Source organism: Lycorma delicatula, chromosome 8 (genome assembly GCF_047948215.1).
Source record: "Lycorma delicatula isolate Av1 chromosome 8, ASM4794821v1, whole genome shotgun sequence".
In the NCBI taxonomy this organism is placed as follows: Eukaryota; Metazoa; Arthropoda; class Insecta; order Hemiptera; family Fulgoridae; genus Lycorma; species Lycorma delicatula.
This window is the reverse complement of record NC_134462.1, coordinates 100,782,515-100,797,266: the sequence shown is the minus strand read 5'-3', so window position 1 is coordinate 100,797,266 and position 14,752 is coordinate 100,782,515. Positions and strand designations below refer to the sequence as shown.

The 14,752-nt window shown below is 32.7% G+C and overlaps 2 protein-coding genes across 14 annotated transcripts in view; one reads left to right on the top strand and one right to left on the bottom strand.

Moving 5' to 3' along the window:
- LOC142329167 (uncharacterized) overlaps nucleotides 1-14,752 on the top strand; it is a 503,112-nt gene that overhangs the window by 191,619 nt on the left and 296,741 nt on the right. The window lies entirely within an intron of this gene.
- LOC142329169 (uncharacterized) overlaps nucleotides 1-14,752 on the bottom strand; it is a 236,808-nt gene that overhangs the window by 151,547 nt on the left and 70,509 nt on the right. The window contains exons 2-3 of one of the 11 annotated variants that reach the window (XM_075373554.1): nucleotides 5,786-7,157; nucleotides 3,822-4,559 (exon numbers count right to left, since the gene is read on the bottom strand). The exons of the other annotated variants lie outside the window; for them this stretch is intronic. Of the exons in view, the coding sequence (XP_075229669.1) occupies nucleotides 4,188-4,559; nucleotides 5,786-6,244 (831 nt within the window). The 5' untranslated portion in view covers nucleotides 6,245-7,157 and the 3' untranslated portion in view covers nucleotides 3,822-4,187. Of the gene's footprint in view, nucleotides 1-3,821; nucleotides 4,560-5,785; nucleotides 7,158-14,752 lie in introns of those variants that run through there. 11 annotated transcript variants of the gene reach the window in all.

The following is a 14,752-nucleotide window of genomic DNA, read 5'->3' as shown; positions in this document are numbered from 1 at the left end:
CGATACGCATTGATTTTTATCGTTTCCACTTCACGTATGAAACAAATGGTTTGGCCGCGTTATAGCGGAGTTGTACTGTATTATGACATCGCATACTGTACCGTACTTCCCACGTAAATCATTAGGCGTACAGGAAATTTAGCGATTAAGATAAGAATAATAAAATTCTAATAAACTACTTCCAAGAATATCACACGTCATTCTAAAATGTAGAACTGCACAGTTAATTAAACAGTTGTAAAATTAAACAATAAGGAAAAGATTTATTGTAAAATATAATAAAGAATTTATTGATAAAATTTTGTTTTGTATTACAGTCTCTAAAACTACATATTGTAAAAAATTTCAACTCGCCTGTGTTTCAAAAATATATGGCTTTAAAAACAGAATTTTAAAAAAATCATTTGTAATTCTGTATGTATAATTCTACGCGGTATATATCTCAAACCGCGTTTATAACCGGGGACCACTGTAATATAAATCTAAATCTGTAGTGTGTAATAACGTATAAAACATTGGAAATAAAAAAAGTAATGAATATGAACAGGCAAGGCATGTTTTTTGCACGACTGCAAAAAATTATATTTTATTGTGAAATAACAAACATATTTCAGCTACACTACTCGATACATTAATATAAAATTATTTTATAATTAAAATTAAACATTATTTGTTTTCATTTTCAACGAAAGAAATAAAAACAAATGTAGAATTATTCTTCTGATCGAACATCTCTCGATAGATATATCAACTGTCACAGTCGCAGTATTAGATAAAATTAATATTCTGATAGCATTTTCGATCGGTTGAATATTCTTAATCATATCCATGGGAGAACCATTACTAATAATATACGCCGCTAGAAACATGTAGAATGTTGTAAAATACAGGAAATTATGAACCGCATTTATTTTAAGTACATTAGTTCGGTTATTTTCCTGTTCATATCACAGGAAAAGGAAAAATAATATTATTTTCAAAAAATGTAAACAGTATTTTATTTATAAAAAAAAATTAAGATAACTGGCGTCGAATTCCGATATTTGATACCAGTCTTGGACTGATATTACACAGCTGTTCTGATAATATGACAAACAACTTATTAAGGAAATAAAGTATTTTAATGTTTATAAAAGTTATTACTCGTGTATAAAGATGTAAATCTGGATTATTTGGCGACAAAAAAGGTCAAAATATTTTAGCGGTGATTATTTTATTATTTTAAATTGTTTTTTCTAATAAATTTTGTCTATATTTGGAAAATGACTGACGTCGACGACGTCAGTAATATTGATTGTAAATAAGCAGTTAATAGAGAGATTTATTTGCATGTTAAACATTTGTGCATGCTTATCTTACCACTTTTAATGTTTTTAAAAGTCGTTAGATAAGCATGCACGCATGTTTGCAAAATGTTGATAATTTACGCCCAAAAACCTCCCCCTTCCCTGGATACACTGACCCCAAAATTTTATCAAGAAAATGTTCTATATGCACGAATCTACAAAATTTCATCAAAATCTCTTTATCCAGTTAAACGTTATTAAGCTTCAAACACGCAAACACTACTTACGTACGCACGAAATATACTACCCCATTTTTTTTGGGTCCTTGAGACGTAGGTACATGCAAAATAAAACAATAAGACATTTTTTGACCGATTCCCATACTTTCCTTCTTGCAGTACAGCTCTACAGCTTTGATGTCAGGAAAATAAAAAAGGAGAATCTTTCTTTAGCTTTTTCAAAAGGCATAACTTTTGAAATCAAATTACCACTGGTTGTGTGAAAAATGATTTGGAAGGGAATAAATAAGACAGCGGATCACTAGCACAATATTTCGTACGCGTTATTGGAATGCCACGTGCTTACTCGCGTTTTTGAAATGCGACGTTCTAATTACTTCGTCACCTAAACGTAAGTTTACAACAGACATGCCGTACTCGCACAACTTTTTCTTTCTTTTTTTCCTTTTTCCTGTTTAGCCTCCGGCAACTACCGTTTAGATAATTCTTCAGAGGATGAATGAGGATGATATGTATGAGTGTAAATGAAGTGTAGTCTTGTACTTTCTCAGTTCGACTATACCTGAGATGTGTGGTTAATTGAAACCCAACCACCAAAGAACACCGTTATCCACGATCTAGTATTCAAATCCGTGTAAAAATAACTGGCTTTACTAGGACTTGAACGCTGTAACTCTCGACTTCCAAATCAGCTGATTTGGGAAGACGCGTTAACCACTAGACCAACCCGGTGGGTTCGTACTCGCACAACTGGAACGAGAAATACTTATGCATTCGTTTACGGATGAAAATTTCACATTTTATACGTTCCAAGTACGCACGGTAAGAATTCCGTCCGGTTAAAAATATTAAATGTTTGGCATACAGTATTTTTATTAGCTTCTAGATTAGTGCAATATGTTACGTTGCATTAAAGAATGAAAGTGATACCGTGAGCTTATTAGCAGTAAAAAGAAAAGAGAAGACATTTCTTGGCATTTTTATTTTTACTAAATACATTTTTATTTTTATTATCTACTAAAAGGATTACGGGAAAATGATCTTGAAGATTTTAACAATTACTTGAAAATGAACATTGCTGTTGTTGACGATTTATTAAGTTCAAACTTAAAGGAAAGAAACACCGATGGGAACACCCATTTCTGTGCAAACCACTGATAGAGACTCTTCGTTATATTTCCTTGTACGAAGTAAAGGAGGTATTCTAATCGCGAAAAATTTCGGTTTTCAGATTTCAACGAAAACATCCATTTTGACCATCCCCGACTACAATTTGACTAGTTTCGGTGTGACGTCTGTTCATACATATGACAATAACAATAAAAAAAAAAATTATGAGGACACCACATGACTTCCTTGTACGCCTATTAAATTACATGTACACAATTTTTTTAAATGAAAAATACATAAAATTTTATTTCATTAATAACTTCTGATATTTTTTCATATTTGTTTTTGTTTTATTCTTATTATTGAATTATTATTTATCGTAATTTTTTTTTTTAAATCAGAGGTTAATAATTATTAATAAATCAATATATTTAAATTAAAAAAAGCAGATGAAGTCTGATTAGAACCGATGAGCCTTCCTTTGTAAGATCCAAATATTTCATTAATTAAAATTTCATTTGGCTATAACTCTGCAAACAGTGAAAAAAAGTATCACTTGTGATATATCGCTGAAAAGCTCTCACCGAGGGCTTTTAAGACTGCAGTTAGAAAGTCCAAAATCCAAATGTTTTAGATTTTGAGATTTTTTGGACACTTTTGGATCAGTCGATTATAATCAAAAGGAGTGCACAACTAGGTGTTACAACAGTCTTAAAACCAAAATTTCGACATCCTACGGCTGCTAATCGTTTTTGAGTTATGCGAGATACATACGTACGTACAGACGTCAAGCCGAAACACGTCAAAATTGGATTCAGGGATGGTCAAAATGGATATTTCCGTTAAAAATATGAAAACTGAAATTTTTGCCATCAGAATACCTCCTTTATTTCGTACAAGAAAGTAAAAATGTGAAAAAAATATCAAAAGTTATTAATGAAATAAAATTTTACGTACTTTAATTTTTTTTTTTAAATATCTGTATATGTAATTTTACAGACGTACAAGGAAGTCATGTGTCCAAATCAGATTTTTTTAACAACTGGAACAAGCTTACTAAGGTGTACAGTTTAGTACAGTAGCTATTTCTGCGCAGATATTAATATATATACACACCTGAAACGGATTGTAATTTGATGTTTTAAAAAAAAGATTTCATGAAAGTAAGAAAATAATTTATTTTTAACAGACTAACGAAAACATTACAAAATATCGAAAGATATAAACAATTTTCTATAATTTCAAACAAATCGTTTTGTTTTTTAGGTTTTTAAAATATAAAGTAATTTCCAATTATTTCAGTTACATTTCAGTTACATTTTAAGGCTTCATCATGTAAAAAAGCATTAGAAAAAAATATTAACATTTAAAGCAAACATTAAATCATAATTCACTTAATATAAACTTCACATACGGCCGAAACAGTATCTTCTTTAAAATTAAATGTGTATAACGCTTGCATAAAAAAAAATTTCATTATTTTTGCAGGAAAATAAACATTAAGAAAACTGATAAAAGTATCATATAAAATATATAATTTATCTGGAAAACATTACATCATATGAAAATTCTCGCAATAGTGAGTAGCTGTTTCTGAATTAGTTGAAGATGAGGCGTACGGTGAAGTTACAATATCGTGTTCGTTTGGACATGCTGTATCGGTTACGGTGGAAGTTTCACACAGTTTTTTCAGTTGTCCTTTAAATAATACTTGATTTATTACATTTTCGGCATATACTTTTTGATTTTCATCCATTTTCCTCAATTTTGCTGCTACAGTAATTCCAAACGCAGTATATTCATCTTCATCGGTAGTAAAAACTCGCGTACAAGTATTTAAAAACGTACTTCTTTCTTCTTCTGTCTTTCTTCTTTTTTTTGCAGCAGAATTTGTATACACCGACCGCTGTCTAGGAGTAGTTTCCTAAAAGAAAAATATATCACTGCTAATGTAACTGAGGAATAGTAGTACAACTAGCATAAGTATTATTATTGTTAGGCGTTAAGACTTAAATTAGATCGAATAAGGTTGTCTGCATCGTAACTAGTAGTGTGTGTGAATGCTCTAACAATTTATATCGAGAGCGTTACAGAGCTACTATTGAAGTCAAGTAAGTAAGTAAACTTTTAAATAAAAATTTTTACCGATCAATAATTTTAGAATGTTTAAAACAGCCGGGGTCAATTATACACTAAAAAATAATTTCAAGACTATAAATGGCGATTAATAATTGATAGTGAAGTATATGTTAACTGCAACAAAAATTTACAAAACAGTGTGTTTGAACTCAAGTGTTAAAGGTATCCAGATTTTGTAATAAATTAGTAAAATAAATGTTTTGTATCGTTAAAAATAAGGAAGTAATAATTTACTTGTATTTTTTTCCTAAATAAAAATTTATTTTTATTAAGTTTTTCCCGGTTTTCCAGCGATCGAAAACGAGAGGAAACGATTTTCGATGATTTTAACCGATTATTCTACGTGACAAATCTTTGAGTAAACATATAAGGATGGTTCCACCACCGATACTGGAGCTACATAGCCCCAGTATATAGTTGTAATTCTTCCTACAACTAAAGGATTTTATAATGTTTATGGCTGTGATTAATACTAGAAAAGATTTTTTAAATACAATGTTGGGAAAAAATGGAATATATTCTACGGGATATTCGAGTCGACTCAATTTCATGAAGAAAAAAAAAATTATAATTACTCAAGAACCATTAGAAAACAGGGCCTACTAAATTTTATTTTTTACAGTGATGAAGAATTCGTGTTACAAAAATACTTACTAAAGACGTTCCAAAAAAATTGAACTGGCATAGGAAAAAGGAAGAATATTTAATTATAAATCGAGTAGCGATCTGCGTGCAAATAATTATTTACAAAAAAATTATAGATCAGTCGATTAACTTGAATGAAATTACATCTTCGATCGACGATGGACGAAATACGTCAAGAATCGGTGTTTATCCGGTTTACGTAAAAATAACAAATGTAATGAGTGTTCAGCGGGTAAAGAAAATAGATATCGATATTTAGCAGGTTTCAGAAGCGTCGGCAGAACTCAAATGTAAAGCGAAGAGATTAGAAAGAGACAAGCCTAAATAGTTTTTGTACGTTATTCTAATAAAAAAAAATTAACTAACCTGAACTTCTGAAGTGTCATTTTCTTCCTCGTTCTTGTCGGCAGTTAGGTTTTCCGGGTTTTCATGAAAATCGCCTTCTTCAGTGGTCTCTGAATCTTCATACGTCTCGTTATTTAAACTCTCATTAGGCGTTTCCTCGTCTTTCGTAAACAGTAACAAATCGTAGTACCACAACTTCGACGAGTACAATTTATCTGCGATTCCGCTTCGTTTCGATTGTTCAACCTTCTTAAATTCTTTTCGAAAACTACCGCGTATCGCCTGAATTTTTTTCACGACAAAATTTTTATCTGCTTTGTCGTATATCTTTTTACATAACTCCACCAATTCTTCGTACGCTTTCGTTTTTAAATAACGATTTTTGTAATCTTTACTGTCCACTTTCCATAAACAAGAATGGGATTTGTAAAGTTCTAAAAAGTTCATCATAAATTCTTTATTCAAATATCGCGTATCCATAATTTAAATAATATATATATCTATATATATTAAGAGTATTATCAAATAATAAATCTAATGAAAATTGAAATATATTAATGAAGTTGTTCTTTTAAACAAACAAAAAAAAAATAATTAAATACGAGTTCGAATATAAAATAATAAAACATAAAGAAAAATATGAAATAAAATAGACTTTGCCGTACTAAAAGCGTAGATCTTGTACCTACTGGCTCACGCAAAGTCCGCGCTGCAAGTGTCTCAGAAATACCAACGCTCTAAGTATGTGGCGACTGAATCACACGAACACACGTTCTTGTACGCGTGCTTGACACGAAACATTACGACTGTGCGCACTCAACTCGCGCGCTAAAAATTGTGTTTGTGACCCGTACAACTGTTGTTTCTCTTATAAGTGGTAAGTTATTCGGTTTCAAACTCAAACCTGCAGATTTTAAGTTAATAGTACAAATATTTCCATCCGCCAAAACAGTGTACTGTTATTAACTTATTAATAATATAAGAAAATCGATAAAATATTTTGTACTGGAGTCAGTTAAATCGAATATTTTCGATATTAAAATCATTCCTGCTGTATATTACAATAATGTTGCTATAATATAATTAATTTAATACTGTTCTGTTTAAATACGAAATACAATGTTCGTTAAAGCAAGAAGAAACTTCAAATAGAGGAAAATCAATCTGTATTAATGAAGTATTTTGACGGTTTAGGTTAATAACACTACTTTACAAATACCGGTTCAAGCCGCTATTTGTAAAATCTTACAGAGGAACTTGATAATGAATGCGGTCGACTGAGGAATAAATTATCTTCATTTGCCGATTAGAAAGATCATTTTATATTAAAAGATTAATTTTTTTACGCTACATGTCCCGTTGTTCGTCAAATATTGTTTATGTAAAGCACGACCTGTAAAAAAAACGACGATCAAGGTTGATTTCTATTAGATTGAAGTACAGAAAGAACCTGATATGAACAAAACCGATGATGATTCTTTTTTTACGCTTGAATTACGTTTACATTTCGGTTGGGACGGTGTATATTGTTAATTATATATTTGATTCATTAATAAGGTCGACGGGATATTATTTGGCCAACACATTTCCGGCTAAGTATGGGACGGGAAACTGGTTCTTTTTCAGAAAGATTATTTAGGTCTCCAGAAAGGATTGTCAGACGGTCTGATATGTCGGATAGTCTACAATCTGAATTCCGAATTCGTTGCTTAAAACTAATCTCTTTGAAGTCGAGCAAGTTATTACATATATATATATATATATATATATATATATATATATATATATATATAAAACTTACTCGACATCGAGTTCAAAACTTTATATATATCCGTAGGTTTAAACTGAAGAACCAGTGAGCCGATATCTCAGTAATGATTTTTTACTAATGCTTTTATTAAAATTTGAGATCGGTTTTTTAGTAACTGCATTGGTTCAATAGTATTCTAGATATCAGCGATTGCATAGAAAATTTTACTGCCCCACCATTTCCAGAAGGAGACGAGCGACATAATTTCATACAGATTTCATCGGGTACTCTATAGAGAGTTAAAATTGTGTTCTTACGGTTTTATTTTCGTGAATACTTTGATCGTAACGGTTTTGTATATTTATATATGTGTTATATCTCTATTGTTCGAATAAAAAATGAATAGAATAAATAATTTAATCTGATCGGATGTATATAGAATACATTATGTACAGATAAAAAGGAACTCCTCCAACATTTGCTTGGATGGATCCAGGGAAACTGCGATAAATCCTTGATCAGATCGGCATCGCAAAATACACAATATAAAATAAAAAACTTCATTGCGATTAATTTTCATATTAATTTTTTCTTACCTTTGTCATGAATTTTAAATATAATTATAGAAAATTAAAATTTTAATAATTTTCGTACGAAATATTTTTATGTTTCACCTAAATTATTATATATATGATATATATATATAATATGATAAATGATAATAAGTTGCGATATCTGGCGAAACCCCAGATGGTTCACGTTGTGCATATACCACTCTCCCTCTTTTTCCTGTTTAGCCTCCGGGAAATACTTCAGAGGAATGAGGATGATATGTACGAGGGTAAATGAAGTGTAGTCTTTTGCAGTCTCAGTTCGACCGTTCCTGAGACGTGTGGTTAATTGAACACCGGTATCCACGATCTAGTATTCAAATCCGTGTAAAAATAACTGACTTTACAAGGACTTGAACGCTGGAACTCTCGACTTCCAAATCAGCTGATTTGGGAAGACGCGTTCACCGTTAGACCAACCCGTGGGTTGCGCATAAAATACTGAGTAGGTTTTTTGTTACTGAGAGGAACGTCGTATAAATGCAGAGGACTGATACATACCCGACCGGAGCAGCTCTCGAAGTGGCTCTTGGTTATGTCCGGGAACCGGCATAATTTTGCAATATTTGCAAGAGCAGTCCTCAGAATAAAAGAAGACGCTGCAAGACCACCGGGATACTGAGGGTTTTAGTTTATGGCAGGGCGGACAGCCCCGTTCCTGAGGGCTCACATGCCCTGGTGTATGGGTTCCCGTGATGGAGCGGGCTCTCCTGGGGTCCGTTAGGTGTGGATTAATGAAAAGACCGAGACCCGGTCGGCGGTGTGGATTCCCGGATACGCTTCGGCTCCTGCGCCGTCGGTTTGAGGCTGGCAAAAGGAAAGACCGAGACTCGGTCTCCGGCGGGGGGGCTGGGAACGGCATTGCCGGGCCTGGTTTCTTCCGTCGGAGATTAGAGACAAGCAATTAAAAGATCCGGGGGGGGGGTTGACCTGCTGTGCCGGGTTGATAACCGGTGAATGGAGAGGCCCTCTTAGAGCCGAAAGACAATCGGCTCAGCGGACACGTCCCCGAGCCGAGTATACATAACTGGATGTCCGGTTCGGGGATGTAGGGGGAAAAAAGTTTTTTGTTACACGTTATATTACTACATAAATATAGTTATAAAATTTTTATGTTACGATTGTAATAGTTAAATCTATTATTAATGACTTTTTTTTTACAGGTAAGACGTTATCAGAGATTCAGGAAATACGGAAAGGTAAATGCGATTGACATCTTAATAAATTATTATCGGTTGTAAACCGAGATAAGGTCTTTAGTTGTTAATGTAAGTAAATACTCGTAGTAAAGTTAACATTAATAAATTTATGATTTAATAATTTTTCAAAATAATAACGCATTTGTATCGGCTAATATTACCGGTTAACTATATTTTTATTTTATTTTTTTATTTTTTACAAGAATAACGATTATGACACGTTACTCGTAATTTTTCTACGTTTATGTGGGCGGAATAAATTTGTTTGTGAATATCTTCGTGTATCGTTTATTCCGCTACTGTTTTTATAACAATTTCACTATTAACAAAACTCCATCTGTCGACATAGTATTTTTTGTTTGACATAGGGGTGTCAAAATCAACTCATTTTAAAGTTCTTTAAAAATTAAAAGTAGAAAGTAAAGTTCTTTTAAAAGTTAATATTCATAATTTGTTTTAAAAGTTTTCAGCACGGTTTATTTCATCTGTTTAAGGTATTTAATTTTGCGTTTGTCGATATTGTATTTTTTTAAAGTGGGTAACACGAATGAGATTAGACATTACAAATTTTATTTCGATTAACTATTCGTCAAACATTTTTTTTAAAATATACAATTAATTTTTTTTACACTTTAGTATACTGATTTTTTTCAAATACTGTTTTCTCAATTATTATAATATTTTAAATACCCGCCAGGTTAACCCGAAAACCCTAGCTGAAATTTCCCCTACTTGTCGTTTAAAAAAATAATCTACAAGTATAATTAATTACATAATTCGATTCAAACGAAAAGTTACCGATCGTCGATCCGGTTATCATTCCACGATGTCTTAAAGCCATCTTACAAAAAACAAGCGCTTAACAAAAGTTTACCTGAACAAAACCGGCCAGGTTGTTTTAAAGCTCCATAAATAGGAGAAAGATACAGCCGAAGTTTGAGATATGGTTTGCGACGGAAAAACAGCTTTCATCAAAATTTTGCCCTTATTTTAATAACACACATTCTGTTCTGGTTACCAAAAAATGCAGGGCTCGAATTTTTATTAGTGGAGATTAATAACCTGAATTTTTAATATTTACGGTCAAAATATTCTTATAGCGATAATTCAATGAATTTTCTGAAATTAATTTACGTCCGATGAAGACGTAAAATTTAATTCTAAAATATTCCAAGTAAAACTTAAAATTTCTACCTCCGATCGTATTAATGTTTTTATTTCCAATCGTTCCGTAATGCTCAACATCTCTCGGTTCAATTCCGGTTGACGGTAATTAGTTATTTGATATGAATACCCAATGTTAACGGTGTACTTTTGTATTTGTATACAGTCAAACGGAACGACTGATTATCCGATAAGAAAAATTTCCAAACTATTATTTCACCTTATAACTTCTTAAGGGAGTACAGTTTTGGAAAAAATATCGTAAAATTAAGAATATAATTATTCGAAAAGTTTTCTTAGGATAATAAATTTTGAGCTTGTATTTTTATAAATTTAGTAAATAGAAATCAATCTATTACGTAAAAGTAGATAATTAATTCTATTCTCGGTTATGAGCTTAATCTTATTCACGATTAAGAGACTTCTGTAATTAATACAAAATCGTTAAAGCGATTCTTTTTCAATAAGAATGTAGATTTGAGGACGCAACTTAAATTTTAGCGTACACGGATAACAGACTGAAATATCAAAATGAAACAAGAAGTAGAATAACAGTACGAATTTGGTCTATTCACATTCGATCCGAAATCGCAATATAGCATGGAACATATTTGCTTTTTCGTTCAAGATCGTTCGATCCCTGAAAACTTCGGTTAATGATTTTCGGGTCAGGTCCGTTTCCTTTACGGAAATCGGTTTAGTCCCGACGGATTAAAACGTCGTCAGAAAAACAGTACGTCCATTTCAAAAAGCTTACGTCTAATTCATTATCTTTTCAGAAATATTCACGTTAGTTTTTCTTTTACAGTCGGCTATAATAACATCGCACCGGATTCTCCTGTCGGATCTATTTTCGTGGTCGCGGTAAGTAAATTTGTTATTCATCACTTGCGTCATGCTCTTGGCGGTTTTAATCGTCGCATAGCAACCTCTGACCTTACGCTTCTTTATTCGCCGCATTTATTTATTTTTTCCAAATATAATGGACTGCGTACCTTTGTTCGTAACGGTCGACAGAAATTTCATAATTTTTTTTGTATGTATGTAAATAGAATAAGTATATTAGGCGTAAGACGAATTAATGAATTTAATAAGGTCGTCTAATAACACGAACGTAGTCTAACGAAAGTAAAACCGTTATACCAAATTATATTTTAAAATCGGCCTTATTAGGTACAAGTTACTGATGCTCACACGAGTGGCCGCTGGCTGACTAATCGTACAAGTAATTATATTTATTGTAGCGACAAACAGCGGTTGCGCAGCCTTACCTTATTCTACATTTAACTTTAATTCGGTTATCGTTAATTCTGAAAGGGAGTCATAAGTATAAGTATTTGTGATTTTTTTCAAGGAGTAGACTATGTTTATAACGAATATAGGCCTAGGTCGTCTATGTAGGAATATGCAATCCACGGTATTTTTTTGCGTTTAAAAGCTGATTAAATAAATATTGGTTTTTATTCACGCGAAGTTATTATTTTGTGCCGTAATCGAATAATTATATCGATGTATAATATGATATTGAAAAAATATAACATTTCAATAGCAGAATAAAGTCTAAGCTACTGCACACTGCCATTTTTACAATAGGTCAGTTATTTAAAAGTAGAGGGAAGCTCGTTTCATTTTATCGTTGCTAGGGACCGGTCCAATATTATTGATTGAACCAGCATACCAGCCCTCCACCATCATATGAGTCGGGTTACGTTCTATCCAAAAACTCGTTCCACCCTGTAAACACTCCTACATAATATTCTGGGAACGCTATTCGGTTTTTTTTTCGCTTTCATTGTATTTAATTCGTTTAAAATACTTATGCGCAGTTCGATCTATTTTATAGAATATTAAAAGTACACTAAACTTCGCTGAGGAAATGAATAAGGAATTTCTAAAATACCGAATTACAATTTACTTTTTTAAGTGAATTTCTTTTTCGTACCTCTACCGAAGACTGGTGCTTCATCACATGTTCTGAATGTACATATTAAATAACGGATAAAGCTTCCAGCATATGAAAGCGTGAATTAAAATCTTGTAAAAAATAAAAGCCGCACAATAAAACCCAAATTTTTTTCAGCAATTTTTTGAAAATATACTTAACGATGGTAATTTTATAACAAATTCGCGTATAATATTTTTTGGTATAAAAATTAAACGCGAGGAAAAGAAACAGATCGATTAATAAAAAGGAAGTAAATTATGACATATTCATTTATAAATTTGATTTTTCTGTAGCTATTTATGTCAATCTTCCACGATCTGTAACTAATATAACGTTACATATTGTTCGGTTCACCATTCCGTAACGATTTCTGAATCCATATAACTATCCTGTAAATGATTCTAGCAGAGGTAAGAAGCTCCCGGCTAATTATTCGGTGATTATCCGAACACCGAATAATAATAAAAACGTTTACCAGGTGTGCTAAAGCGAAGAGAAAACCAGGATATCGTTAGTCAAACGTTTGTTCGAATAGATTTATACGGCTAGGAAGAAAAGTAGGACGCGATAAATTCTTAGTTCAGTCCGTAGTGATGATTATTTCATATAATCGACGATATGAGTTAAGGAAATTTTGAAAATATTATAAATTCTAAATATAATACGCATTTACCTTGACCGATAAAACAACACTGATCGATTATAAGGCCACGTTTAATTTGTCGGCTTCTATTTCAGAAAGTCAACGAAAACCTGTTTTAGGAGGAAGAAATACAGATTTGAGTGGACAAAAACTGTATCGTAATTCGCATCGGCCAGAGAATACGATCTATTTTTAACTGAAATGTCCATTTTAAATAGGTCTTAAAAAAACATGAAAAATGCATAATACATAATTTACATAATAGAGATAAAGACCGATCGAATAATACCGGGTGATTAAAAAACGACTTCACAAATTTAAAAGCATATCAAAATTTATTGAGATAACTTACAGATTCGGTTGAGGTCTCATTTCATAGAAAATAGATTGAGTTTGTCACCCGACATTCACTTTAGTTCTATATGGATTCCATTTGTAATGCGACATACATCCCACCTAAAGTTAGTTTCATTCCAGACTAGGCGGCAAGCCGGGAGTTACCTCTACAACTGCTGCATTAATTCGAAGTCTTAGCTCAGCAAGATCGGCAGACAAAGGTGATACGTAAACCTGATTTTTAATGAAACCCCGCAAGAAAAAATTTAGCTGGGGAGCGAAGTGACCTTGCGATTGGACCTTCACGAACAACTCCCCGAGCGAGTATTAAGAAAATTTCGGACTTTTAGATGGTGGCCCGTTTTGCTGATAGTGATGGCGTCTATCTTGATCATCATCGTCTAACTGAGGAATTACAAAATTTTGAAGTGCGTTCAGATAAACGATACCATTTATGGTTGCCTCCAGAAAGAACGGGCCGTTCTGTCTGGAAGAACAACAACCGGCGGCGGCTCGTAGCTAAAATTAGTGGTGGTGCTGCTCCTGGAAAAAGTTTTTTCTGAGCCTTATCAAGGCCACGGTTAATGTTTTCTGCAAAATAAAAGAACCGTAAAACACGAATCGATAAGAATAGCTGGAAGCAGGATAATAATCTAATTCTACACCTTATCACATTCAACAATGTGGTACACAGTGTTTAAGCACATTGTGCTTATATTTTTAGTATTATTAGATAATAACTAATAAAATATACGGTTAAAAACACTATAGTCCTGCGGTGCATAATTTTAATTTCTAAGTACACAGAAACAGTTACATAATTAGTTTTACCTTTTCTTTTGCCCTTTCAGCGTATTTTGGACAAATTTGGCGATCAAAGAGCCCTTGCTTTCCGTCATCTTCTGATCGCTACTGAAAAAATAACTAAACCGCTTTCATATTCCTTCCAGCGACCAAACTAGAAAAGGGAACGAACAAGGAACGTTCTATATTCACGCGAAGTAAAAAAAAAAAAAACGACCTTCCACTACCACGCTAAGATCGGCACTGCGGGAGCGACAGTTCTATCTCCCTCGCAGCAGCTTCCTATGTTCGCTTGCGCACAACAGCCAAACACCACGTCGCTGGAACTATGAGGCGCACAGTTCCATACAATGATTTTTGTATCTTTCATAAACTGGGGGATGGCTACTGACTTTAAGCTTAAGGATTATATATTGCACAAGTATAAAAAAAAGGACTCATTATATTAAATGTTATTGATAATATAAAGTGGAAATAGGGGATGCTGCAATTCCACAATGCCTATAAGCGAGCCGCCACTGAGAACAACCTGTCTC